Below are 26696 nucleotides of genomic sequence, written 5' to 3' on the forward strand. Positions count from 1 at the left end.
ACTCCTGAAACATGTTAGTCATCTTCTTGCATTAATGGTCGTATTGTAAAGAAAAGAGAGTTGCTTGTTCAGCAGTTCTTTCTTTTTCTTTAATATTGATTATTTACATCTCTTTGAGCCTTCCTTTTAATTGGTTTAGTTTATCATCTGAGGCAAGGCCTTCTATTACAACTATGTATTTTTATTTATTTATTTATTGAGATAGAGTCTCACTTTGTCACCCTGGGTAGAGTGCCATGGCATCATAGCTAACAGCAACCTCAAACTCTTGGGCTTAAGTGATTCTCTTGCCTCAGCCTCCCAAGTAGTTGGGACTACAGGTGCCCACCACAACGTCTGGCTATTTTTATAGATGGGGTCTCGCTCTGGTTCAGGCTGTTCTCGAACCTGTGAGCTCCAACAATCCACCCACCTCAATCTCCCAAGTGCTAGGATTTCAGGCGTGAGCCACTATACCTGGCCACAACTATATATTTTTAATTTTTTTTTTTTTTTGAAACAGAGTCTCACTTTATTGCCCTCAGTAGAGTGCTGTGGCATCACAGCTCACAGCAACCTCCAACTCTTGGGCTTAAGCGATTCCCTTGCCTCAACCTCCTGAGTAGCTGGGACTATAGCTGCCCACCATAACGCCCATCTATTTTTGTTGCCGTTATCAGTGCTATTTTAGCTGTCAGGGGCTGGGTTCGAACCCACCACCCTCAGTATATGGGGTTAGCGCTGTACCCACTGAGCAACAGACAATGCCCTATTTTTAAATTTACATTTCTTTGGAACCTGCTACTGCCATGGGTTCTTGTCCAAGATAATGCACGTGTTTTCTTTCTATGCATATTTATAAAAAGGCAGGGATCTGAGGTTTCTCGCTAGACAGTACATTATTCGTGTACTGTTTTAAATATAATAGAATTAAATTTCTATGTAAATGTCAACAATAATGGCGGTAAAGCCTTATTTTCAAGCACTGCTTACTTAAATGTATATCTGTGAAGCACAATTGAAAAATGTTGAAAACTGGCAAGGGGTGGCTCACAGCTGTAAATCAATCCTAGCACTCTGGGAAGCTAACACAGTTGGATTGCTTGAGCTCAGAGGAGTTCAAGACCATGCTGAGCAAGAATGAGACCTCATCCCTACTAAAAATAGAAAAAGACTAGCCAGATGTGGTGGTATATGCCTGTAGTCCCAGCTACTCTGGAGGCTGAGGCAGGAGAATTGCTTGAGTCCAAGTGTTTGAGGTTGCTGTGAGCTATGATGACCCCACAGCAGTCAAGGCAGGGTGACAGAGTGAGACTGTGTCTCAAAAAATAAAAAATAAAAATAAATGTTATAAACTTTGTCTATTTACTTGTAAGATTTCTTTTTATGAACCTTTCTTGTTAACTTAGAATCTCAAGGTTTCTCATTATTCCAAGATAATCATTAGATACATGACACTGATTTGTCTGTCACCCTCAAACAAAGTGGGGATTGTGGAATATTTTCATATTGATACATATAATTTTAAATGAACACATAGTTATGAAAGTTGTCATGTAGGTACAGGGGACAAAGATATGTAATTATGCTGAGCAATAGCTGCAGTTCATAGAAATTATAGGCAGAACTATTCAACTATGGTGTATGGGGATAAGTTCTGAGAAATGCATTTTGCTAGGCGATGTCATCATTTGTGGCCATCACACAATGGACTTACACACACATAGATGGGATAGCCTACTATATGTGTAGGCTGTGATATAAGATAGCCTATTACTCCCAGGCTACAAACTTGTACAGCATGTTCCTGTACTGAGTACTGTAGGTAATTGTAACACAATAATAAGTATTTGTGTATCTAAACATAGAAAGATAGTAAAAAACTTGGTAAAAATAGGATATGAAACATAAAAAAATGGTATACTTATATAGAGCATTTTCCATGAATGGGGCTCACAGGACTGGAAGCTCTGGGGAGTGAGTGAGTGGTGAGTGAATGTGAAGGCCTAGGATGTTACTACACACTGCTGTAGACTTTGTAAACACTGTACACTTAGGCTATACTACATTTATTAAAAAACATTTGAGGATGCATTTTTTTGCATCCTCATTTATAAGTGACATATGTTGGTAATTTCCCCTTTATAATAATATATTTTCTCCAATTTTAATATCAGGTGTACCCAGATCAAGTAGTATGATTTTGAAGTATTTCTTCTTTTTCTATTGTCTATAAGATTTGGCATGATCTGTTTTTAGAAATTATCTTTTACTTTTATTTATAAATATTAGTTGTCTGTTTTTTGATATTTAAAAAAAAATAAGAAAAAGTTAACTGATGACTCCATACTGAATCTCAGAGTCAAAGTGGTCTATAATAGACATACTGTTATTTGACAATGTGAATGTTACTTTCTTTGCATTATTATTATTATTGCTTAATATTTCGATGTAGCAATTGTCTGATTCCTTTTCTGAATGTATTTATGTTCATTCGTTCTTTTTTTTTTTTTCTTTTTTGCAGTTTTTGGCTGGGTCTGGGTTTGAACCCGCCACCTCTGGCATATGGGGCCGGCTCCCTACTCTGTTGAGCCACAGGCACTGCCCTGTTCATTCGTTCTTTACGAGGTTTTTGTTTCTAGTCCTTAAACATTGTTATTGTTATTAAATTTTAAGCCTTTTTAAATTTGTGAAAATATATAAATATAAATATATAAATAAATATATATTTCTATATAAATATATAAATAAAGATATATTTCTACATAAATATATAAATAATATATATTTCTACATAAATATATAATAAATATATATTTCTACATAAATATATAAATAAATATATATTTCTATATAAATATAAATAAATATATATTTCTATATAAATATATAAATAGAGATATATTTCTACATAAATATATAAATAATATATATTTCTACATAAATATATAATAAATATATATTTCTACATAAATATATAAATAAATATATATTTCTACATAAATATATATTTCTATATAAATATAAATAAATATATATTTCTATATAAATATATAAATAAATAAATGGAAACCTAATAAACACATGTACATGTAAAAAAATAAAAAAAAGAAGAACATTTTTTTGGCCAGGCACAGTGGCTCACGCCTATAATCCTAGCACTCTGGGAGGCCAAAGTGGGTGGATACCTTGAGCTCATGGGTTCAAGACCAGCCTGAGCAAAAAGTGAGACCCTGTCTCTACTAAAAGTAGAAAAACTGGCTCAGCACCTGTAACACAGTGGTTAGGGCACCGGCCACATACACCAGGGCTGGCAGGCTCAAACCCAGCCTAGGCCTGCTAAACAACAATGACAAATGCAACAAAAAAATAGCCAGGTGTTGTGGTGGGTACCTATACTCCCAGCTACTTGGGAGGCTGAGGAAAGAGAATCACTTAAGCCCAAGAGTTTGAGGTTGCTGTGTGCTGTGATGTCACAGCACTCCATGAAGGGCAACATAGTGAAACTCTGTCTCAGAAAGAAAAAAAAAAATTTTTTTTCAGGCTGAGTGTGATGCCTCATGCCTGTAATCCTAGTAGTCTGGAAGGCCAAGGCAGGTGGATTGCTTGAGGTCAGGAGTTAGAAACCAGCCTGAGCAAAAAATCAAGACCCCCATCTCTACTAAAAATAGAAAAAACTAGCCAGGCATTGTGGCCAGGTGCCTGGTCCCAGCTACTTGGAGGCTGAGGCAAGAGGATCGCTTGAACCTAAGAGTTTGAAGTTGCTGTGAGCTGTGGTACCATGGTACCAGGGCACAGAGTAAGACTCTGTCTCCAAAAAAAAAAAAAATTTTTTTTCTTCAATAATGGATTTTAACCTTACCGTACTGTAACTCCTTTACTTTATAAACTTCAAAAATGTTTAACTATTTGACTTTTGTAACAATATTTAGCTTAAAACACATTATATTATACAGCTGTACAAAAAATATTTCCTTTCTTAATATTCTTATTCTATAAGCTTTTTGTTTTTAACCGTTTGATTAAAAACTAAGACATATACACACATTAACGTTAGGCCTGCACAGGTCGATTATCAGTTTTACTGTCTTCCATCTCCTCATCTTGTCCCATGGACAAGTGAGACAAGTGACTCGCCACTCACTCACCCAGAGTTTCCAGTCCTGTCCACCTCCTCATTTTGTCCTCATATTGCCCCGTTATCAGGGGCAATAACAAGTATAGAGCTGCCATCTTGTGATGACAGTGACTTCTTCTGGAATAGTTCCTGAAAAAAACCTGCCTGTGGCTACTTTACAATTAACCCTTTTTTTGTTTGTTTTTTTTTTTATACTCTAAAATAACAAAAAAATATATAATATACTGAATATATCAGCCAGTAACATAATTGTTATATTATCTTTTTCAAGTGTTATGTACTGTACATCATGTGTGTGCTATACTTTTATAGGACTGGCAGTGCAGTAGGTTGTTTATACCAGTATCACCACAAACACAGTAATGCGTTGCTCTAGATGACATTGCAATAGCTGTGACATCACTAGGCAACAAATTTTTTAGCTTCCTGGTAATCTTATGAGACCACATTGTATATGAGGTTTGTTGTTGACAGAACCATTGCTATATGGTACCTATTTTGGATTTGAATGGAAATTTCAAGTAGAGGAAGCTACTAATGGAGACTTATTTTAAATTTTTTTTATAGCCTGGTATTAAACCGGAAATAAGAAAAAAACTTGGAGAAGCTGCAGTCAGAGCTGCTAAAGCTGTGAATTATGTCGGAGCAGGTATGTTAAGATTTGCTTCTAAGGCGGCGCCTGTAGCTCACCAGCTAGGGCACTGGCTACATACACCAGGGCTGGTGGGTTCAAACCCGGCCTGGGCTAGCTAAAACGACAATGACAACTGCAACAGAAAAATAGCCAGGCGTTGTGGTGGGCGCCTGTAGTCCCAGCTACTTGGGAGGCTGAGGCGAGAGAATCGCTTTGAGGTTACTGAGGCAAGAGTTTGAGGTTGCTGTGAGCTGTGACGCCATGGCACTATACCTAGGGCGACACCTTGAGACAATACCTCAAAAAAAAAAAAAAATTGCTTCTAATAGAAGGGACAAAGCAATCATTTATTTACATTTCAGAAGACAAGAGAAAGCTTTAAAACTGTGGCTTTCAAGCTTTTTTGACCATATCCATAGTAAGAATACATTTTACACTGAGACTCAATATGTACACATAAGTATTTGTGTTTATATATGTTTGAAATAAACAATACTCTATGCAGTACTTATTTTAATTATATATGAATTTTTATGTTTTCTATTCTATTTTAAAATAGCAGCGCACCTATAGTCCCTGCTACTCAGGAAGCAGGAGTTCTGGTCTGTAGTGCATTATTGGGTGCACACCTGTTGGGTGTCTGCACTAAGTTGGGCTTCAGAATGGTGACCTGCTGCAAATGGGAAACCCCCAGGTCAGCAGCAGAGCAGGTCAAAACCCTCCTGTGGCTGGGTGCAGTGGCTCACGCCTGTAATCCCAGCACTCTGGGAGGCTGTGGCAGGTGGATTGCTTGAGCTCATGAGTTTGAGACCAACCTGAGCAAGAGTGAGAGCCTGTCTCTAAAAAATAGCCAAGGGTTGTGGCGGGCCTCTGTAGTCCCAGCTGAGGCAAGAGAATGACTTGAACCCAAGAGTTTGAGGTTGCTATGAGCTATAATGCCACAGCACTCAACTCCAGGGTGACTGAGTAAGACTATCTCCAAAAAAAAAAAAAAAAAAAATCTTCTGCTGGTCAGTAGCCTACAAATAGCCACTGCACTCTAGCCTGGCCAACCGCAAGAGCCCTTCTCTAAAAGAATAAATAAGTAAAATAAAATAATAAAATCACTACATTGACTTTCCCAGTTCTACATGGTTACACTTGTCCTCACTCATGTGACTTTCATAATGTGGAGAGAGAGAAAAGTTCTCCTCAGGATGTCAGGTTGGCCTTACAATGGCCTCTCTTTCCTTGAGGGTTCCAACAGTGTAAAAAAAAAAATAAAAATAAAAAATCACTACGCTGATTTTTTTTTGCTTATTTTTTAGTTGATAAACTTTATGTTTTAGAGCAGTTTTATGTTCACAGCAAAACTGAGCAGGAAGTCCAGAGTTGCTATTTATGCCCTGACCCCCACCTCCCATACAGCCTCCCACATTATAAACCCTGCACCAGAGTGGTGCGTTTGTTACATCCATGAGCCTACACGGACACATTGTTATTACCCAAGTCCACGGTTTACTGAAGGGTTGGCTCTTGGTGGTGAACATTTGTAGGTTTTGACAGATGTATAATATTAACTGCTGTAGTATCATACAGAATTGTTGCACTATTCCAAATATCCTGTGTGCTCTGCCTGTCCCCTCCTCCCTTTCCTGTAAACCCTGGCAACCACTTATCTTTTTAGCACTTCCATAGGATATCTTGGTTGCTTCTAAGTTTTGGTCATTATAAATAAAGCTGTTATACACATGCCCATAGTTTTTTTCGTTCGTTTGGCTAAATGCCAGGGAGCATGATTGCTGGATCATGTGCTAAGGAAATGTATACCACACTGTCTTCCAGAGTGGCTGTTCCATTTTGCGTTCAACCAGCAGTGAGTGAGAGTCCCTGTGTTCCAAACCCTCAGTGGCCTTGGGTGGCACAGTGTTTGGGATCTGGGAATTTTGATATTTCATTGGCGTTTCAATTTATACTTCCCTAAGGACATGTAATGTCAAACATTTTCATATGCTTACTTTCTGTCTGTATCTTCTTTGACGAAGTGTCTGTTCAGGTCATCTACCTGTTTTTAATCAGGTTGTTTGTTTACTTATTTTTGAGTTTTAAGCATTCTTTGTATATTTTGAGTAACAGCCCATTATTAGATGTGCCTTTGCAAACATGGTCTCTCAGTCTGAGGTTGGTCTTCTCATTCTGCTGACATTGTCCTGTGCAGAGCATAAGTTTTTAGTTTTAACCAAGTCCAGCTTATCAGTTCTTTCTTTCATGGGTCCTGCTTTTGATGTTGTCTATAAAAACTCATTGACATACCCAAAGTTATCTCAAGTTTTCTCCTGTCATCTTCTTAGAGTTTTATAGTATTGTGGTGTTAAACTTAGGTCTTTTGTTCATTTTAAGTTAGTTTTTGTGAGAGTTGTAGAGTCTGTGTCGAGATTTCTTTTTTTGCCCTGGATGTCAAGTTGTTCCTGTACCATTTGTTGAAAAACCTGTCTTTGTGCCATTGTCTTGCCCTTGCTCTACATCGAATCTGTGCAGCTCTATATGACTTAAATAGCTTTTTTGAACACAACAGATATTTGGGTTGTAGGATTTTTTAAAATCCATTCTCTTTTTTTTTTTTTTTTTGAGACAGAGTCTCACTATGTCACCCTCAGTAGAGTGCTGTGGCATCACAGCTCACAGCAACCTCAAACTCCCACACTTAAGCAATTCTCTTGCCTCAGCCTCCCAAGTAGCTGGGACTATAGGCGCCCACCACAATGCCCAGCTATTTTTGTTGTTGTAGTAGTTGTCATTGTTGTTTAGTAGGCCCAGGCCGAGTTCAAACCTGCTAGTCCTGGTGTATGTAGCTGGTGCCCTAACCACTGAGCTATGGGCACCGAGCCACTCTGCATCTTTTAAGTCGGGCATTTGGACCGTTTACATTCAATGTTGATTTTGATGAGTGAGATCCTGTTCTAGGCATCACGTTACTTGTTACCTAGTTGCTTTGTGTTATCTCTTGTGATACTATTTTATGAAAACTGTGAGCTTTTACCCTGGATTGTTTTTATACTGGTGAGTATCGATCATTCTTTTTGATGTTTGCAGCACTTTTGAGCATTTCTTGTAGGGAAGTTCTAAAGGTGACATATTCTCCTACAGTTTGTTTGTCTAGGAAAGATTTTATTTCTCCTCATTTATGAGTGAGTTTTGCAGGTTACAAAATTCTTGGCTGACAGATATTCTGTTTAAGAAGACTAAAAATGGAACCCCAAATCCTCTTTGGCTTATAAGGTTTCTGCTGAGAAGTTTTCTGCTAGTCTGATGGTTTTTCCTTTGTAAGTTACTTGATCTAAGCACTGCTTTAACTGCATCTCACAGAGTCTGGAGGTTGTATTCTTATTTAGTTTAAAATATTTTTAAATTTTTCCTGATATTTCTTCCTTACCCATGTGTTATTTAGATATCTATCTTTCTGTTATTGGTTTCTATTTCAGTTCTATTATATATTGAGAGCAGACACAGTATGGTTTTTATTCTTTTTAAAGTAAAGTGTGCTTTATGGCCCAAAATGTGGTCTGTCTTGGTGAATGTTCCTTTCATGCTCTAAATGTGTTCTGCTGTTGTTGGATAAAATCATCTATAGATGACATGTGTGTCCAGTTGATTGATGGTGTTGTTGAATTCGACTGTCCTTACTCCTTTTTGCCTGCTCTATGTCTAATAGATGGGTGTTAAAATCTCTAGCTATGGAGTTCTCTCACAATGGTTCTCTGCAGCCCTCAGCCAAACACTATTAGCTCCGTCCACCTCAGCCGCTCAGTCTGGGGCCCTAAACAACACCCAAAGTTCTCCGCACTCCTGCTCAAGCTCTCCCCAAGGCAGTTCAACTGACTGCCAAGTCCAAAAACACCAAAACAGTTCACAGGTGATCAGCACCCTCCCACCTCCGGAAGAACTGCACAGGGACCCGTCATCGGCACCCTCCCAGATGTCCAGAAGAGCTGCACCGGGACCTGCGATCAGCACCCTCCCAGATCCAGGTAAGAGCTACGCTGGGACCCTCCCGGACCTCCAGAAGACCTGCGCCCTCCCAGACCCCAGTAAGAGCTGCACCGGGACCCTCCCGGACCCTAGTAAGAGCTGTGCAAGGACCCACTAAACCGCCTGTTGGGCCCCCCCACACCCTGACCAGGAGCACCAGGAGCCGCGCAACCCTGCATCTTCCCTCCTATATCCTCCCTGCCTCCACACTGCCTGCTCATCTGGCCAGGGACTCTGATAGCTGCGTGCCCTCCGGAGCCCTCCCTGCGTCTGCGCAGAGCCCTTCTCCTGGCCAGAGACTGCTGAAGCCTTGGGCCCTCTGTGCCAAAGTCACTGGGCGCCAGGCACTCCCAGAACCGTGTGCACTACCCTCCGCCTGTTGCTGGATCTGGGGGTGTCACACTCTAGAGCTGCTCCCACAACCAGAACTCCATTGCTGGGGCAGCCCCAGAAGAGCTACACGGGGTCACTCCCTACAAAAATCCAGCAACAATAGAGTGATCCCCCCAGGTCTAATCTCAGAGAGACACCACCCCAACTCTGAGGACGGCCAGAGGCAATGGTGAAAAACAATCATGAGACGAAATCAAAGAAAATACTCTGGCAATATTAATAATCAGAGTAGATCAACTCCCCGAAGGATCAATGGGGCAGACAGCACAAGATCCCATGCACAAACAAATAGCTGAGATGTCAGAAATCAAATTCAGAATCTGGATAGCAAATAAGATCAAATTAGAATTCCAAGCAGTAACCCAAAAGATGTCTCAAGAATTCAATGAATTCAAAGACCAAATGACCAAAGATTTTGACACATTGAAACAAGAAGTTGCAGCCCTCAAAGATCTGAGAAACACAGTAGAATCCCTCAGTAACAGAATGGACCAAGCAGAAGAAAGGGTTTCTGACATTGAAGACAAAGCTTTTGAACACTGCCAAACTCTCAGAGAGCAAGAGAAATGGAAGTCATAAACAGATCACTCTCTCAGAGACCTCTGGGATAATGCGAAGAAAACCAATATTCGTCTTATAGGGATCCCCAAAAGTGATGAAGTGGCTTCACAAGGCACAGAGTCTCTTCTCCATGAGATTATGAATGAGAACTTTCCAGACATGCCAAGAGATTCTGAAATTCAGATAGCAGTTTCAGAACTCCAGCACAACTCAACCTGAATAAGATATCTCCCAGACACATCATAATCAATTTCATTAAAGTTAATATGAAGGAGAAAATTCTGAAAGCAGCCAGACGAAAGAAAACCATCACCTACAAGGGGAAGAATATTAGAATAACTGCAGATCTCTCTGCTGAAACCTTTCAAGCTAGAAGAGGATGGTCATCGACTTAATCTCCTAAAACAAAATAACTTTCAACCTAGGATTCTGTACCTAGCTAAACTGAGTTTCATTTATGATGGAAAAATGAAATACTTTAACGACAACAACATTAAATATTAGAAGAATATTTAATGAAGAAATTTGCCACAACTATAAACCAGCTCTCCAGGATATTCTCAGACCTATACTCCATAAAGACCAGCATAATCCTCCACCACAAAAGTAAACCCACCCAGAAAATTTTGATCAAATTCCAACTTCCACAGTTGCAAAAGCATTAAAACTGTCCACCGGACTCTCGAAAGGCTTATCAATATTCTCAATTAATGTGAATGCTTTAAATTGTCCTCTAAAGAGGCACAGGTTGACTGACTGGATACAAAAACTCAAGGCAGATATCTGCTGCATGCAGGAATCTCACCTGACATTAAAAGACAAATATAGACTCAAGGTGAAGGGATGGTCATCTATACTCTAGGCAAATGGAAAACAGAAAAAAGCAGGCATTGCAATCCTATTCGCAGATGCAATAGGCTTTAAACCAACCAAAATAATTAAGGATAAGGATGGACACTTCATATTTGTTAAAGGTAATACTCAATATGATGAGATTTCAATTATTAATATTTATGCACCCAACCAGAACGCACCTCAATTTATAAGAGAAACTCTACCAGATGTGAGCAACTTGATTTCCTACAGTTCCATAGTAGTTGGAGATTTTAACACCCCTTTAGCAGTGCTTGATAGATCCTCCAAAAAGAAGCTAAGCAAGGAAATCTTAGATTTAAACTTAACTATTCAACATCTGGACTTAACAGACATCTACAGAACATTTCATCCCAACAAAACTGAATACACATTCTTCTCATCAGCCCACGGAACATACTCCAAAATTGACTACATCCTGGGCCACAAATCTAACCTCAGCAAATTTAAAAAAATAGAAATTATCTCTTGCATCTTCTCAGACCATCAGGGAATAAAAGTTGAACTCAATAACAACAGGAATCTGCATACCCATACAAGAACATGGAAGCTAAATAACCTTATGCTGAAGGATAGATGGGTTATAGATGAGATAAAGAAGGAAATCACCAAATTTTGGAACAAAACAACAATGAAGGAACGAATTATCAGAACCTCTGGGATACTGCAAAGGCAGTCCTAAGAGAGAAATTTATAGCACTGCAAGCCTTCCTCAAGAAAACAGTAAGAGGGGCGGCACCTGTGGCTCAAGGGATAGGGCGCTGGCCCCATATGCCAGAGGTGGTGGGTTCAAACCCAGCCTCTGCCAAAAAAAAAAGGAAAACAAAAAGAGAGGAAGTCAATAACTTAATGGGACATCTCAAGCAACCGGAGAAGGAAGAACATTCCAACCCCAAACCCAGCAGAAGAAATGAAATAACCAAAATCAGAGCAGAATTAAATGAAATTGAAAACAAAAGAATTATACAACAGATCAATAAATCCAAAAGTTGGTTTTCTGAAAAGGTCAATAAAATAGATAAACCTTTGGCCAACCTAACCAGGAAAAAAAGAGTAAAATCTCTAATTTCATCAATCAGAAATGGTAAAGATGGGGCGGCGCCTGTGGCTCAGTCGGTAAGGCACCGGCCCCATATACCGAGGGTGGCGGGTTCAAACCCAGCCCTGGCCAAACTGCAACCAAAAAATAGCCGGGCGTTGTGGCGGGCGCCTGTAGTCCCAGCTTCTCGGGAGGCTGAGGCAAGAGAATCACTTAAGCCCAGGAGTTGGAGGTTGCTGTGAGCTGTGTGAGGCCATGGCACTCTACCGAGGGCCATAAAGTGAGACTCTGTCTCTACAAAAAAAAAAAAATGGTAAAGATGAAATAACAACAGACCCCTCAGAAATTAAAAAAAATCCTTAACAAATATTACAACAAACTTTACTCTCATAAATATGAAAATCTGAAAGAAATCGACCAATACTTGGAAGTACGCCACCTTCCAAGACTTAGCCAGAACGAAGTGGAAATGTTGAACAGGCCTATATCAAGTTCTGAAATAGCATCAACTATACAAAATCTCCCTAAAAAGAAAAGCCCAGGACCAGATGGATTTACGTCAGAATTCTACCAAACCTTTAAAGAAGAACTAGTACCCACATTACTAAACCTCTTCCAAAATATAGAAAAAGGAGGAATACTACCCAACACATTCTATGAAGCAAACATCACCTTGATCCCTAAACTAGGGAAAGACCCAACAAGAAAAGAAAATTATAGACCAATATCACTAATGAATATTGATGCAAAAATACTCAATGAGATCCTAACAAACAGAATCCAACAACACATCAAAAAAATTATACACCGTGATCAAGTGGGATTTATCCCAGGCTCTCAAGGCTTGTTCAATATACGTAAATCTATAAATGTAATTCAACACATAAACAAACTAAAAAATAAAGACCATATGATTCTCTCAATTGATGCAGAAAAAGCTTTTGATAATATCCAGCATCCCTTCATGATCAGAACACTTAATAAAATTTGTATAGAAAGGACATTTCTTAATCTAATAGAGGCCATCTACAGCAAACCCACAGCCAACATCGTATTGAATGGAGTTAAATTGAAATCATTTCCACTTAGATCAGGAACCAGGCAAGGTTGCCCATTGTCTCTACTGCTCTTTAACATTGTAATGGAAGTTTTAGCCATTGCAATTAGGGAAGAAAAGGCAATCAAGGGTATCCACATAGGGTCAGAAGAGATCAAACTTTCACTCTTTGCAGATGACATGATCATATATCTGGAAAACTCTAGGGGTTCTACTACAAAACTTTTAGAAGTGATCAAGGAATACAGCAGTGTCTCAGGCTACAAAATCAACACCCATAAATCTGTAGCCTTTATATATATACCAACAATAGCCAAGCTGAAAAAACAGTCAAGGACTCTCTTCCTTTCACAGTTGTGCCAAAGAAGATGAAATATTTGGGAGTTTATCTAGCAAAGGATGTGAGAGATCTCTATAAAGAGAACTATGAAACTTTAAGAAAAGAAATAGCTGAAGATGTTAACAATTGGAAAAACATACCATGCTTATGGCTGGGAAGAATCAACATTGTTAAAATGTCCATACTACCCAAAGTAATATGTAATTTTAATGGAATTTCTATCAAAGCTCCATTGTCATATTTTAAAGATCTTGAAAAAATAATACTTCGTTTTATATGGAATCAGAAAAAACCTTGAATAGCCAAAACATTACTCAGAAATAAAAACAAAGCATGAGGAATCACGCTCCCAGACCTGAGACTGTACTATAAATCGATACTGATCAAAACAGCATGGTACTGGCGCAAAAGCAGAGAAGTAGATGTCTGGAACAGAATAGAGAACCAAGAGATGAATCCAGCTACTTACCGTTATTTGATCTTTGACAAGCCAATTAAAAACATTCAGTGGGGAAAAGATTTTCTATTTAACAAATGGTGCTGGGTGAATTGGCTGGCGATCTGTAAAAACTGAAACTGGACCCACACCTTTCACCATTAACTAAGATAGACTCTCACTGGATAAAAGATTTAAACTTAAGATAAGAAACTATAAAAATACTTGAAGAACATGCAGGGAAAACTCTTGAAGGAATCGGCCTGGGTGAATATTTTATGAGGAGGACTCCCCAGGCAATTGAAGCAGTATCCAAAATACACTACTGGGACCTGATCAAACTAAAAAGCTTCTGCACAGCCAAGAACATAGTAAGTAAAGCAAGCAGACAGCCCTCAGAATGGGAGAAGATATTTGCAGGTTATACCTCTGATAAAGGTTTAATAACCAGAATCCACAGAGAACTCAAACATATTAGCAAGAAAAGAACAAGTGATCTCATCTCAGGGTGGGCAAAGAACTTGAAGAGAAACTTCTCTAAAGAAGACAGATGCACCATCTAAAGACACATGAAAGAAAGCTCATCATCCTTAATCATCAGAGAAATGCAAATCAAAACTACTTTGAGATATCACCTAACCCCAGTAAGAGTAGCCCACATAACAAAATCCCAAAACCAGAGATGTTGGCATGGATGCGGAGAAAAGGGCACACTTCTACATTGCTGGTGGGAATGTACACTAATACGTTCCTTCTGGAAGGATGTTTGGAGAATACTTAGAGATCTAAAAATAGGCCTGCCATTCGATCCTATAATTTTTTTACTAGGTATATACCCAGAAGACCAAATATCACAATATAACAAAGACATCTGTACCAGAATGTTTATTGCAGCCCAATTCATAATTGCTAAGTCATGGAAGAAGCCCAAGTGCCCATTGACCCACGAATGGACTAGCAAATTGTGGTACATGTATACCATGGAATATTATGCAGCCTTAAAGAAAGATGGAGACTTTACCTCTTTCATGCTTACATGGATGGAGCTGGAACATATTCTTCTTAGCAAAGTATCTCAGGAATGGAAGAAAAAGTATCCAATATACTCAGCCCTACTATGAAGGTAATTTATAGCTTTCCTATGAAGGCTATAACCCAACTATGGCACAAGACTCATTATGAGGAAAGGGCCAAGGAAGGGGAGGGGAGGGGGGAAGTCAGGGTGGAGGGAGGGTAATGGGTGGGGCCACACCTACCGTGCATCTTAGAATGGGTACAGGGGAAACTTACTAAATGCAGAATACAAATGCCTACATACAACAACTAAGAACATGCCATGAAGGCTACGTTGAACAGTTTGATGAGAATATTTCAGATTGTATATGAAGCCAGCACATTGTACCCCTTGGTTGCACTAATGTACACAGCTATGATTTAACAATAAAATAAATAAATAAATAAATAAAAATGTTATTTGTACAACAACAACAAAGGAAAAATCTCTAGCTATGATAGCAGATTAATCTATTTCTCCTTACAGTTCTCAGTTTTTTGCTGTATTTTACTCTGTGTTGTTAGATGTATACATGTTAAAAATTACTAGAGTATTGACCTCTTTATCTTTGTGTAATATCCATCTTTTTCCGTTAACTTCCTTTGCTCTGAAGACTTCTGTGTCTGAAATACAGCTAGTCCCACTTTCTGTAGATTTAATATATCTTTCTCGATCGCTTTGTGTTTTTTATACAGACATTTAAAGTGACTATTAAGGCTCGGTGCCTGTAGAACAGTGGTTACGGCACCACCACATGCACCAAGGCTGGCAGGTTCAATCTCGGCCCAGGCCAGTTAAACAACAATGACAACTGCTACAAAAAATAGCCAAGGCATTATGGTGGGTGCCTGTAGTCCCAGCTACTTGGGAGGCTGAGGCAAGAGAATCACTTAAGTCCAAGGGTTTGAGGTTGCTGTGAGCTGTGATGCCACACACTCTACCGAGGGCAACATGGTGAGACTCTGTCTCAAAATAAATAAATAAATAAAGTGACCGTTAATACAGTTCAATTAATATTATATTTCTTACTATTTTCTATTTGTTCCCCTTGTTCATTGTTCCTATTTTTGTCCTCCATAATTCTTTTTCTGCTTTTCTTGGGTTTTTGTTTTATTTTGTTTTGTGAGACAGAGTTTCACTCTGTTACCCTATAGTGTCATAGCTCACAGCAACCTCAAACTCCTGGGATCAAGTGATCCTCCTGCCTCAGCCTCCTTAGTAGGTACGCATTACAATGCCTGGCTAGTTTTTCTATATTTAGTAGAGATGGGGGTCTCACTCTTGCTCAGGCTGGTCTCCAATTCCTAAGCCCAGGCAATCTCCCCGTTTTGGCCTCCCAGAGTGCTAGGATTACAGGCATGAGCCATCTGCCCAGCCTTTTTTTTTTTTTTTTTTTTTTCCGTAATGACAGAGTTTTTCTTTATCACCCTCAGTAGAGTGCTGTAGCGTCACACAGCTCACAGCAACCTCCAACTCTTAGGCTTAGGCGATTCTCTTGCCTCAGCCTCCCGAGTAGCTGGGACTACAGCGCCTGCCTCAATGCCCGGCTATTTTTTGTTGTTGTTGTTACAGTTTGGCCAGGGCCAGGTTTGTACCCACCACCCTGGGTATATGGGGCCGGCGCCCTACCCACTGAGCCACAGGTGCTGCCCTGTTTTTATTTCTTTAAGACGAAGTCTCACAGTGTTACCCAGGCTGGCCTTGAATTCTTGGGCTCAAGCAATCCTCCCACTTCAGCCTCCTGAGTAGGTGTGAATACAGGTACATACCATGTGATTTCGTGGTTTTAATTGACCTTTTTATCATTCCATTTTCTCCTCTTTTTTTTCTTTCTTCCTTCCTTCTCTCTCTCTTCCCTGCTCTCCCCTCCCCTTCCCTTCCCTTTCTTTCTCTTTATTTTTGAAACAATGTCTTACTTTGTTGCCTTGGGTAGAGTGCTGTGGTATCATGGCTCACAACAACCTCAAAGGGGGTTGAGCAATCCTCTGGCTTCAACCTCCTGAGTAACTGAACTACAGGCATCCACTACAATGCCCAGTTTATTTTAGAAAAAATAATCAAGAGAGACTTGGTCAGCCTGGTCTGTAACTCCTGAGCACAGGTGATGCACCTACCTTGGCATCCCAAAGTGCTAGGACTACAGGTGTGAGCCACTGTGCCCAGCCACCGTTTTACAATGTGCACCACATAATGACATTTTGATCAATAACAGACCACATATACTTTGCTGGTCGGAGCTGAAAATATATATTACCTAGTGACATTGTAGCTACTCTAATGTCATAGATTCACACATTACCTTTTCTCTGTTCAGATATGTTTAGACACACAAATTCTTTTTTTTTCTTTTTATGAGGGACACACAAATTCTTATCGTTATGTTACAATTGCCTAAATATTCAGTGGAGTAATATGCTGTACTGGTTTGTAGCCTAGGAACAATAGGCTATAGCATATAGCCAGGTGCACAATAGGCTGTGCCCACTGGGTGTGTGGAAGTTTATGATATTCACACAGTGATGAAGTCACCTAATGACATATTTCTCAGAATATCCTCATCACTAAGCTATGCATGACTTTATATTTCTATTTGTAGTTTTCTGATTAGAAACTCATTAGCTTTAGAGTTTACCATTTACATTCAGAACTATTAGAAGGCCACTTTCAAATCACAGTGTATCACTTCACAGGAAATGGGAGTACCTTGCAGTAACAAAATATCACGAATTCCTCCCTCTTGTCCCTTCTATCATTGCTATCATACATTTCATTCATACATAAACATATATGTTCGCAATCAAATGTATTGTTGCTATTTTTTGAACAAACTGTTATTATCTGTTAGATCAGTTAAGTACAAGAAATAACATAAGAGATTTTACTTTATCTTCACTTATTCCTTCTCTGGTGCTCTTCCTTTCTTTATGTAGATCTAAATTCTCACCTATATCATTTTCCTTTTTAAAAAAAAAAAAAACTTCTTTAACATTCCTTACAAAACAGGGCTTCTACATTGCTGGTGGGAATGCAAACTAATATGTTCCTTTTGGAAAGATGTTTAGAGAACACTTAGAGATCTAAAAATAGACCTACCATTTAATCCTACAATTCGTCTATTAGGTATATATCCAGAAAACCAAAATCACATTATAACAAAGATATATGTACCAGAATGTTTATTGCAGCCCAATTCATAATTGCTAAGTCATGGAAAAAGCCCAAGTGCCCATCGACCTATGAATGGATCGATAAATTGTGGTATATGTACACCATGGAATATTATGCATCCTTAAAGAAATATGCAGACTTTACCTCTTACATGTTTACATGGATTGAGCTGGAACATATTCTTCTTAGCAAAGTATCTCAAGAATGGAAGAAAAAGTATCCAATGTAGTCAGTCTTACTATGAAACCAATGTATAGCTTTCTTATGAAAGCTGGGACTAGGCATCCTCCATGTCATCTTATGAAAGCTATAACACAATTATAGCCCAAGAAGAAGGGAAAAGGCGGGGGGGAGGAGGATGGGTGGAGGTAGAGTAATTGGTGGGACCACACCTATGGTGCATCTTACAAGGGTACATGTGAAATTTAGTAGGTGTAGAATACAAATGTCTTAACACAATAACTAAGAAAATGCTGTGAAGGCTATGTTAACCAGTTAGATGAAAATACTTCAAATTGTATATAAAAGCAACACATTGTACCCCATGATTGCATTAATGTACACGGCTATGATTTAATTTAAAAAAAAAGAAACAGGGCTTCTAACAATAAATTTTCTCAATATTTATTTGAGAAAGTATTTATTTCTCTTTCACTTTTGAACACGGGTTCTCAACCTTCCTAAGGCCGTGACCCTTAATACAGTTCCTGTGGGTCGCGACCCACAGGTTGAGAACTACTGCTTTTGAAGGATAATTTTGCAGGGTACAGAATTCTAGCTTAGTGAGTTTTTTCTTTTAACACTTTAAGTATTTCTCTTTTTTTTTTTTGAGGCAGAGTTACTCTGTCACCATGGGTAGAGTACTATGGTATCATAGCTCACGGCAACCTCACCCTCTTGGGCTGAATCAATCCTCTTGCCTCAGCCTCCCCAGTAGCTGGGACTAGGCATCCTCCATGTCATCCAGCTAGCTTTTTCTATTTTTAGTAGAGATGGGGTCTTGCTCTTGCTCAGGCTGTTCTTTAACTCCTGAGCTCAAGCAATCCACCTACCTCAGCTTCCCAGATGCTAGGATTACAGGCTTGAGCTGCCACTATAGGCTACTATCTCCACTCTCTTCCTGTTTGTGAGGTTTTTAAGGAGAAGCTGCATGTAATTCTTATTTTTGCTTGTCTGTGGGTAAGGTATTTTTTTTCTTCTAACTTCAGTCAAGATGTTTCTTTATCTTTGATTTTCAGAAATTTCAATGTGCTATGCCTTGGGGTATTTTTTTTTTTAAACATTTATCTTACTTGGTGTTCTCTGAGCTCTCTGGGCCTCTGTCATTTGATTTCTGACAACCTGAGAAAATTCTCAGTCATTATTGCTTCAAATATTTCTTCTGTTCTTTTCTTTCTTTTCCTGATATTCCCATGATGCATATGCCATACCTTTTATAATTGCACCAGGGTGCTTATATAGTCTGTTGTATTTATTTAAGTCTTTTTTCTCATTGTTTTCCAGTTTTAGAAGTTTCTTTTTTTTCTTTCTGAGACAGAGTCTCACTATGTCACCTTCAGTAGAGTGCTATGGTGTCACAGCTCACAGCAACCTCAAACTCTTGGGCTCAAGCTGTTTCTTACCTCAGCCTCCCAAGTAGCTGGGACTACAGGCGCCCACCACAACGCCCAGCTATTTTTTGTGCAGTTGTCATTGTTGTTTAGCTGGCCCAGTCTGGGTTCAAACCTGCCAGCCTGGGTGTATGTGACTGGCACCATAACCACTGTGCTACGGGTGCTGAGCCAGTGTTAGAAGTTTCTATTATCATATACTTTAGCTCAGAGATTCTTTCTGAGCCTATCAAAGAGCACGCTTCCTTCCTAACCTTTCCTTTTGACTTTATGGAATTTTCATCTCTCTGCTTACATTATCTACCTATTCTTGCATGCCATCTACCTTTCCCAGTCGAGTCCTAAGCCTACTGGTCCACAGTTTATAACATTCCTAGTCTGATAATTATAACATTATTGCGCTGACTGACTTTGGTTCTGTTTCCTGTTAATTCTCTTCAAACTCTGTCTTTTGCCTTTTAGTATGCTTGTAATGTTTTATAGAAGGGCAGACATGTACTAGGAAAAAGGGTTTTGATAAATAGGTCTTTTGTAACGTGATGAGATGTAGGGGAGGGGAAGAGTTCTATAGTCTTATGATCCCAGTCTTAGGTCTCAATCCTTTGCTGAGCCTGTGAACTTCACCAGTGCTGCTCAGTCTGTTTTCATTTTATTCTCCCCACACCTTACAGAACAGAATTTCTGGAGGGAGCTACAATTGTATATTTCCTTTCCAACCCAATCAGGTAACCTCTGATAAAACCCCAATAGTTTAGGCTCTGGTAAAATAATGTCTCATGAGGATAGGCCTATTTAAAGACAGAATTTTCTGGTGTAGGGCAAAGTGGTTTCTTTTTCCTGGAAGCCTGAGGAGATTTTTCTCTGAAATTCTCTGTGACGATCTGGTAAAGTGTGGTGGCCCTACTGTGACTGGTCCCCTTGGGGTTTTCAACTGCAGGAGTTGTCCACATTGAGCTGAGGTGCCAACAGTTTGTCAGTTGCAGCTCAGTCGCCTGCTCTGTGTCTGCCTGTCTCTCAGGCTTGGGGGCAATGGTTTGCTTTGTGACTTAATTTCTCTGACAAACCTAAGAATTGTTGATTTCTTCAGCATGTTCCACTTTTCAATGTTAGGATGGAGTGTCAGCCTCTCAGCTCTTTCTATGCCAGACTAGAAATGAGAAGATTTTACTTAAATTGATTTTAAAATCCACTAATGGGGCTCAGTGCCGTAGCTCAGTGGTTAGGGCACCGTCCACATGCACTGGGACTGATGGGTCTGTACCCCTTCAGCCCGGGCCTGCTAAAACAACAACGACAACAATAACAAAAAAATAGCCGGGTGTTTGGTGTATGCCTATAATCCCAGCTACTGGGAAACTGAGGCAAAAGAATCATTAAGCCCAAGAGTTTGAGGTTGCTGTGAGCTGTGACATCACAGCACTCCACTGAAGGCAACATAGTGAGACTGTCTCAAAAAAAAAAGAAAAGAAAATCCACTAATGGTTTGTAGCTATAGTTTGAAATTTTGTTTTAAATTATATTCACTTTAGGCTAAGTGAAATACACTCAAACACAAAAAATCTATAAACTGTATGTAATTCTATTTCTGTGAAATCCTAGAAAAAACTAATATGACAAACACAGATCAGTGGTTGTGGACCCCAGAGTCTAAGGAAGGGAATGATGGCAAATGAGAACAATGCAACCTTTGGATGATGGAAATGGTCTCTATTTTCATTGTGGTGCTGGTCACATGATTATATTCAATTGCTAAAATCAACACACCTACACTTAAAATGGTTACATCTTATCATCTAAAATTAAACCTTAATAAAACGTGGGAAAATTTTGTAGAGCTTAATAGAATGCCAATAATATTAACATAAACAATTTTTCAATAGGTCACCAGCAAAAGAAGTTTTGAAAGGAAATTTTCAAGAGCCCACAATCAGGAAAAAAAATGTTGACTTTTTCTCTATGGTGTTAGAGTGAGATGGAATGTCATGGTTGGAGGCTCCTGGGTCTTGGTGCTCCAGGGGTTTTAGTGCTCCTGGGTCTTGGTGGTACCAGGGTTTTGATGCTCCTGGGTCTTGGTACTCCAGGGGTCTAGGTGCTCCCAGGTCTTGATCTCCTGGGGTCTTGGTGCTCCCAGGTCTTGATGCTCCAGGGGTCTTGGTGCTCCTGGGGTCTTGGTGTTCCTGGATCTTGGTGTTCCCGGATCTTGGTGTTCCCAGGGTCTTTGTGCTCTCGGAGTCTTGGTGTTCCTGGTGTCTCAGCACTCCCAGGGTCTTGGTACTCCCAGGGTTTTGGTGCTCCAGGGGTCTTGGTGTTCCCAGGGGTCTTGGTGCTCCCAGGGTTTTGGTGCTCCGGGGTCTTGGCGCTCCTAGGGTTTGGGGGCTCCTGGTGTTTTGGTGCTCCCAGGGGTCTTGGTGCTCCAGGGGTCTTAGTGCTCCTGGGGTCTTGGTGCTCCCAGGGTTTTGGTGTTCCCAGGGTCTTGGTACTGCCAGGGTTTTGGTGTTCCAGGGTCTTGGTGCTCCTGGTGTCTCGGTGCTCCTAGGGTCTTGGTGCTCCTGGGTCTTGATGCTCCTGGGGTTTTGGTGCTCCCAGGGTTTTAGTGCTCCCAGGGTTTTAGTGTTCCTGGGTCTTGGTGTTCCCAGGGTCTTGGTGCTCCCAGGGTTTTAGTGCTCTAGGGGTCTCGGTGCTCTCAGGGTCTCGATGCTCCTGGGGTCTTGGTGCTCCTAGAGTCTTGGTGCTCCTGGCATCTCGGTGCTCCCAGGGTCTTGGTGCTCCTGGCATCTCAGTGCTCCCGGGGTCTTAGTGCTCCCAGGGTCTTGGTGCTCCCAGGGTCTTGGTGTTCCCAGGGTCTTGGTGCTTCTAGAGTCTTGGTGCTCCTGGCATCTCAGTGCTCCCAGGGTCTTGGTGCTCCCGGGCTCTTGGTGCAGTAACACAGGGCCCAACCTTTTCCTCACTGTTACAGCAGCTGAGGGTGACTGATCATTTGGGTTTTCCATTTGCTCACAACTCCAGATATACTTTTCCATTGCTAATTTCATGCAGCTCCCTATTTTTGACTGAGACTCATTTGCTGCTTCTAGAATGTGAGATTTTTCCTTCATGAAACGCAAAATGTTACTGGTGAATAAAGACAGCAATAAAACTAGATGTGCTACATCATATGAAGTTTTGATTTGCTACTGATTATATACTATTGAAATGTGACCGTTGTGTTTTATCTCTTAGGAACTGTAGAATTTATCATGGACTCAAAGGACAATTTCTACTTCATGGAAATGAATACAAGACTGCAAGTAGAACATCCTGTTACTGAGATGATCACGGGAACTGACTTGGTGGAGTGGCAGCTTAGGGTGAGAATATTTGTCCTATGGAAAATAAGTTTTTTGTTTTTTGGTTTTTTTTTTTGTAGAGACAGAGTCTCACTTTATGGCCCTCGGTAGAGTGCTGTGGCCTCACACAGCTCACAGCAACCTCCAGCTCCTGGGCTTAAGCGATTCTCTTGCCTCAGCCTCCAGAGTAGCTGGAACTACAGGCGCCCGCCACAACACCCGGCTATTTTTTTGTTGCAGTTTGGCCGGGGCCGGGTTTGAACCCACCACCCTCAGCATATGGGGCCGGCGCCCTGCTCACTGAGCCACAGGCGCGGCCCGGAAAATAAGTTTTAAGAATATGTTACCGGGTGGCGCCTATGGCTCAGTCGGTAGGTTGTCAGCCCCATATACTGAGGGTGGTGGGTTCAAACCCGGCCCTGGCCAAACTGCAACAACAAAATAGCTGGGCATTGTGGTGGGCCCCTATATCCCAGCTACTTGGGAGGCTGACGCAAGAGAATCGCTTAAGCCCAGGAGTTGGAGGTTGCTTTGAGCTGTGACGTCACAGCACTCTACTGAGGGTGATAAAGTGAGACTCTATCTCTACAAAAAAAAAAAAAAAAAGAATAGTTTACCTTTTGGTCTCCTAAAACAGGTGTCATTCGGGACAGAGTTCAGTTCTTGGTGATTGTGATGAGGACAGGAAAGTGGCAGGTGAAAAGTGAAATTACATTTGATACTATCACTTTATTGGCACTCTTGGGACTGACATTCCTAATCTGTCACTTCCCTTCAGTTTTCCGTAGGCAAGGAGCTTGCTTGTCACCACATCTCAAGGCAAAGCCTCATGGTCTCCCTATAGCCATGGGATACAGGGCCATGCATCATTAGATTTTTTTTTTTTTTTTAGACAGAGTCTCACTTTGTCACACTTGGTAGAGTGCCATGGTGTCATAGCTCACAGCAACCTCGAACTCTTGGGCTCAAGAGATTCTCTTGCCTCCAAAGTAGCTGGGACTATAGGCACTTGCCACAATGCCTGGCTATTTTTAGAGACAAGGTCTTGCTCTGGCTCAGGCTGGTCTCAAACTCATGAGCTCAGGGGACCCATCTTGGCCTCCCAGACTGCTAGGATTACAGGTGTCAGCCACTGCGCCCAACATACATCATTAGATTTTAGAGGCAGAAGAGTTAAAATGGGCTAAGGCAGAGCTTGGAATAAAGAGCCAAGAAAATAGTCTAGACCCACAGTCCCCAAGCCCTGGGCCACAGGCTGGTACTGATCAATGGCCTGTTAAGAACTGAGCCACACAACAGGAGTGTGGCAGGCAAGCAAGTGACAGCCACTCGCCATTGCTCACATCACCACCTGAGCTCCTCCTCCTGTCAGATCAGTGGGGACATTAGATTCTCATAGGAGTGCAAACCCCACTGTAGACTGTGCATGCAAGGGATCTAGGTTTCATGCTTCTTATGAGAATCTAAAGCCTCATGATGTAAGGTGGAGCTGAGGTGGTGCCGCTAGTACTGGGGAGTGGCTGCAAATACAGATGATCATTAGCAGAGAGGTGTGACTGCACAGAGATCCTAATAAACGCTTGCAGACTCATATCAAAACCCTATCAGTGAGTGGCAAGTGACAATTAAGCCGCACCTGGTGGCAGGCTTTACAGCGGCAAGTGAGTCAATGTACTTCAATGTGCAGCTGCATCTGGTGGCAGGATTTGAGTCAGAATCTGACACTTACTTTAGTCCCTGCTCGGCCCACCCATTGTCTTATTTCCCACTTCCATACCCACCTCTTTCCTGCACTTCTCACTTGTCTCAGTCACAGTTTGGATAAGCCCGTAAGCTAATCCTAGTAAAAATGAGCAAACAACAAACATCACTGGAGAGCCTCCTTGAAAATGGGGAAAGAGCCAATGAGGAGACAGCAGGAGACTCTAAGACTGCCAACAAAATGAAAGCTGCATTTAAAAGAAAATACCAGGCATCCTACTTAAATTATGGGTTCTCTGCAACAGGTGATTCACATTTTCTGAGCCAGCTTCGCATAATATGTGGCAACCAGCTATCCAATGAAACCCTGAACCCTTCAATGCTGCTTTGCCACATGGAAAGCAAGCACCCTGCATTGAAAGACAAGCCTTTGGAGTTTAAAACAAACCAACAAAATCCTGGGAACACGAAGAACAGAAGCAATTACAGTAATTATGGAGGCCACCACTTCACTGAGCATGTGCGCATCAGGAGCTTCACTCCTAGTGGCTAACCGCACTGCTAAAGCTCAGGAGCCTCTACTGTGGGGCAGAGTTGGTCCCGCCTGCTACTAAGGATGTTTGCTGGGAACTTTTAGGAGCGGCTGCAGTTCAAAGTTGGCACATATTCCTCTTTCGACTCACACCATAACTAGAAGGCTAGATGAACCAGCAGAGGACACTGAGGCACAGATGTCAGAGAGTGAAAGAGTCACCACAGCACACAGTCCAGGTGTCACACCAGTGCTGACACCAAGGTGACAAACTCGTTTCTGTGTGATATGTTTTCAGGAGGATGTGCATGAGGGTACGTTATGTGCTCTGTTGTTGCCAACCAGCACCCCAGCTGCAGATCTACGCCCGTCTGAATGATTCTGTACCAGGAACCATTTGTCAGGATGTGCACAGAGTCGCTGCCGTGACTAAACAGCTTTCTGCTTTCACTGCTCAGGTCAAGGAGGTCACTTCTGGATGTGAGTCTACGCACTGTGTCACCACAGAGAAATGCCGACTAGTGTGTTACCTGAGCCACACAACATTTTGCAGAATGTGTTATAATTTTCAACACCTTAAAGCACATGCCCTTAACTCACTGGTTTGAGAAGCTCAAACAGAGAAAACGTGTCGTCTCTCTGAAGGTGGGTCAGATCCATGAGAGTTATGAGAGCCACTTGCAGAGATTTCTTTTAGAAAAAGTCATTACTAGGGTGGCACCTGTAGCTCAGTGGGTGACACCGAGGCTGGCAGGTTCAAACCCAGCCCAGGCCAGCTAAAACAATGACAACTGCAACAACAATAACAAATAAAAATAGCTGGGCGTTGTGGCGGACACCTGTAGTCCCAGTTACTTGGGAGGCTGAGGCAAGGGAATCGCTTGAGCCCAAGAGTTTGAGGTTGCTGTGAGCTGTGATGCCATGGCACTCTACCCAGGGTGACAGCTTGAGATTCTGTCTCAAAAAAAAAAAAAAAAAAAGAAAGACAAAAAAAGAAAAAGTCATCACTAGCAGCACATTTCGGTGATATGGGTGGCCAAACTTGCTTACTTGTGTGACATATTCAACCTGCTCAGTGAACTCAATCTGTCACTTCAGGGGAGAAAGACAACTGTGTTCAAGATGGCAGATGAAGTGGCTACATCCAAAGTCAAATTGGAATTAAGGAGGTGATGAGTGAACAGTGGGATTTTTGTCATGTTTCAAACATTAGCCGAGAGTTTGAAAGAGCCTGAGCCAAGGCCTTCTTCCTCCCAACTGGTGCATGACCACCTCTCAGCTTTCCAGAGTCTGAGCGTTACTTCCCAGCCACAGAAGACCCTGAACTGGGAAGGCATGGATCCTCAATCCACTTGTGAATAAGCCAGGTGAATCGACTTTGTGCTAGAAGATCAACTGCTTGAGACTGCAAATGATCCTTGCTTTCAAAGTATGTTTGAGACTTTACATCTCCATATGTTCTGAATTAAAGCTAAGGCAGAATATCCTGAGACTGCCACAAAGACACTGACAAGCCTGTTTCTATTTCCAGCATTCTATCTCTATGAAGCAGTGACAGCAACCAAAATGAGATTACAGAGTAGACTGGACATAAGCAACACACTTCAGGGGTCACGGTCTCCCATCACCCCAGATGGACTGTCTAGTTGCAGAAAAACAAGCTCAGGGCCCCACTGATTCTACATTAGGGTGAGACATATAGTTATTTCATCAATATTACAATGTAATAATAGAAATAAAGTGCATGATATATCTGATGCTCTTGAATCATTCTGAAACCATCCTCCCCACATCCCTCACCCGTCCATGGAAAAATTGTCTTTCGTGAAATCAGTCTTTGGTGCCAA

At 41.1% G+C, this 26696-nt stretch overlaps 1 protein-coding gene and 1 non-coding gene across 2 annotated transcripts in view; both read left to right on the top strand.

Moving 5' to 3' along the window:
• MCCC1 (methylcrotonyl-CoA carboxylase subunit 1) overlaps positions 1-26696 on the top strand; it is a 102812-nt gene that overhangs the window by 43851 nt on the left and 32265 nt on the right. Inside the window, exons 9-10 of the mRNA XM_053565256.1 lie at positions 4685-4766; positions 22510-22637. Coding sequence (XP_053421231.1) covers positions 4685-4766; positions 22510-22637 — 210 coding nt within the window. The remainder of the gene's footprint in view (positions 1-4684; positions 4767-22509; positions 22638-26696) is intronic.
• LOC128568269 (small nucleolar RNA SNORA64/SNORA10 family) lies at positions 5866-5999 on the top strand. Its single transcript, XR_008375085.1, has one exon. It is a non-coding gene; the product is annotated as a small nucleolar RNA SNORA64/SNORA10 family (small nucleolar RNA).

Source organism: Nycticebus coucang, chromosome 16, assembly GCF_027406575.1.
Source record: "Nycticebus coucang isolate mNycCou1 chromosome 16, mNycCou1.pri, whole genome shotgun sequence".
Classification (NCBI taxonomy): domain Eukaryota; kingdom Metazoa; phylum Chordata; class Mammalia; order Primates; family Lorisidae; genus Nycticebus; species Nycticebus coucang.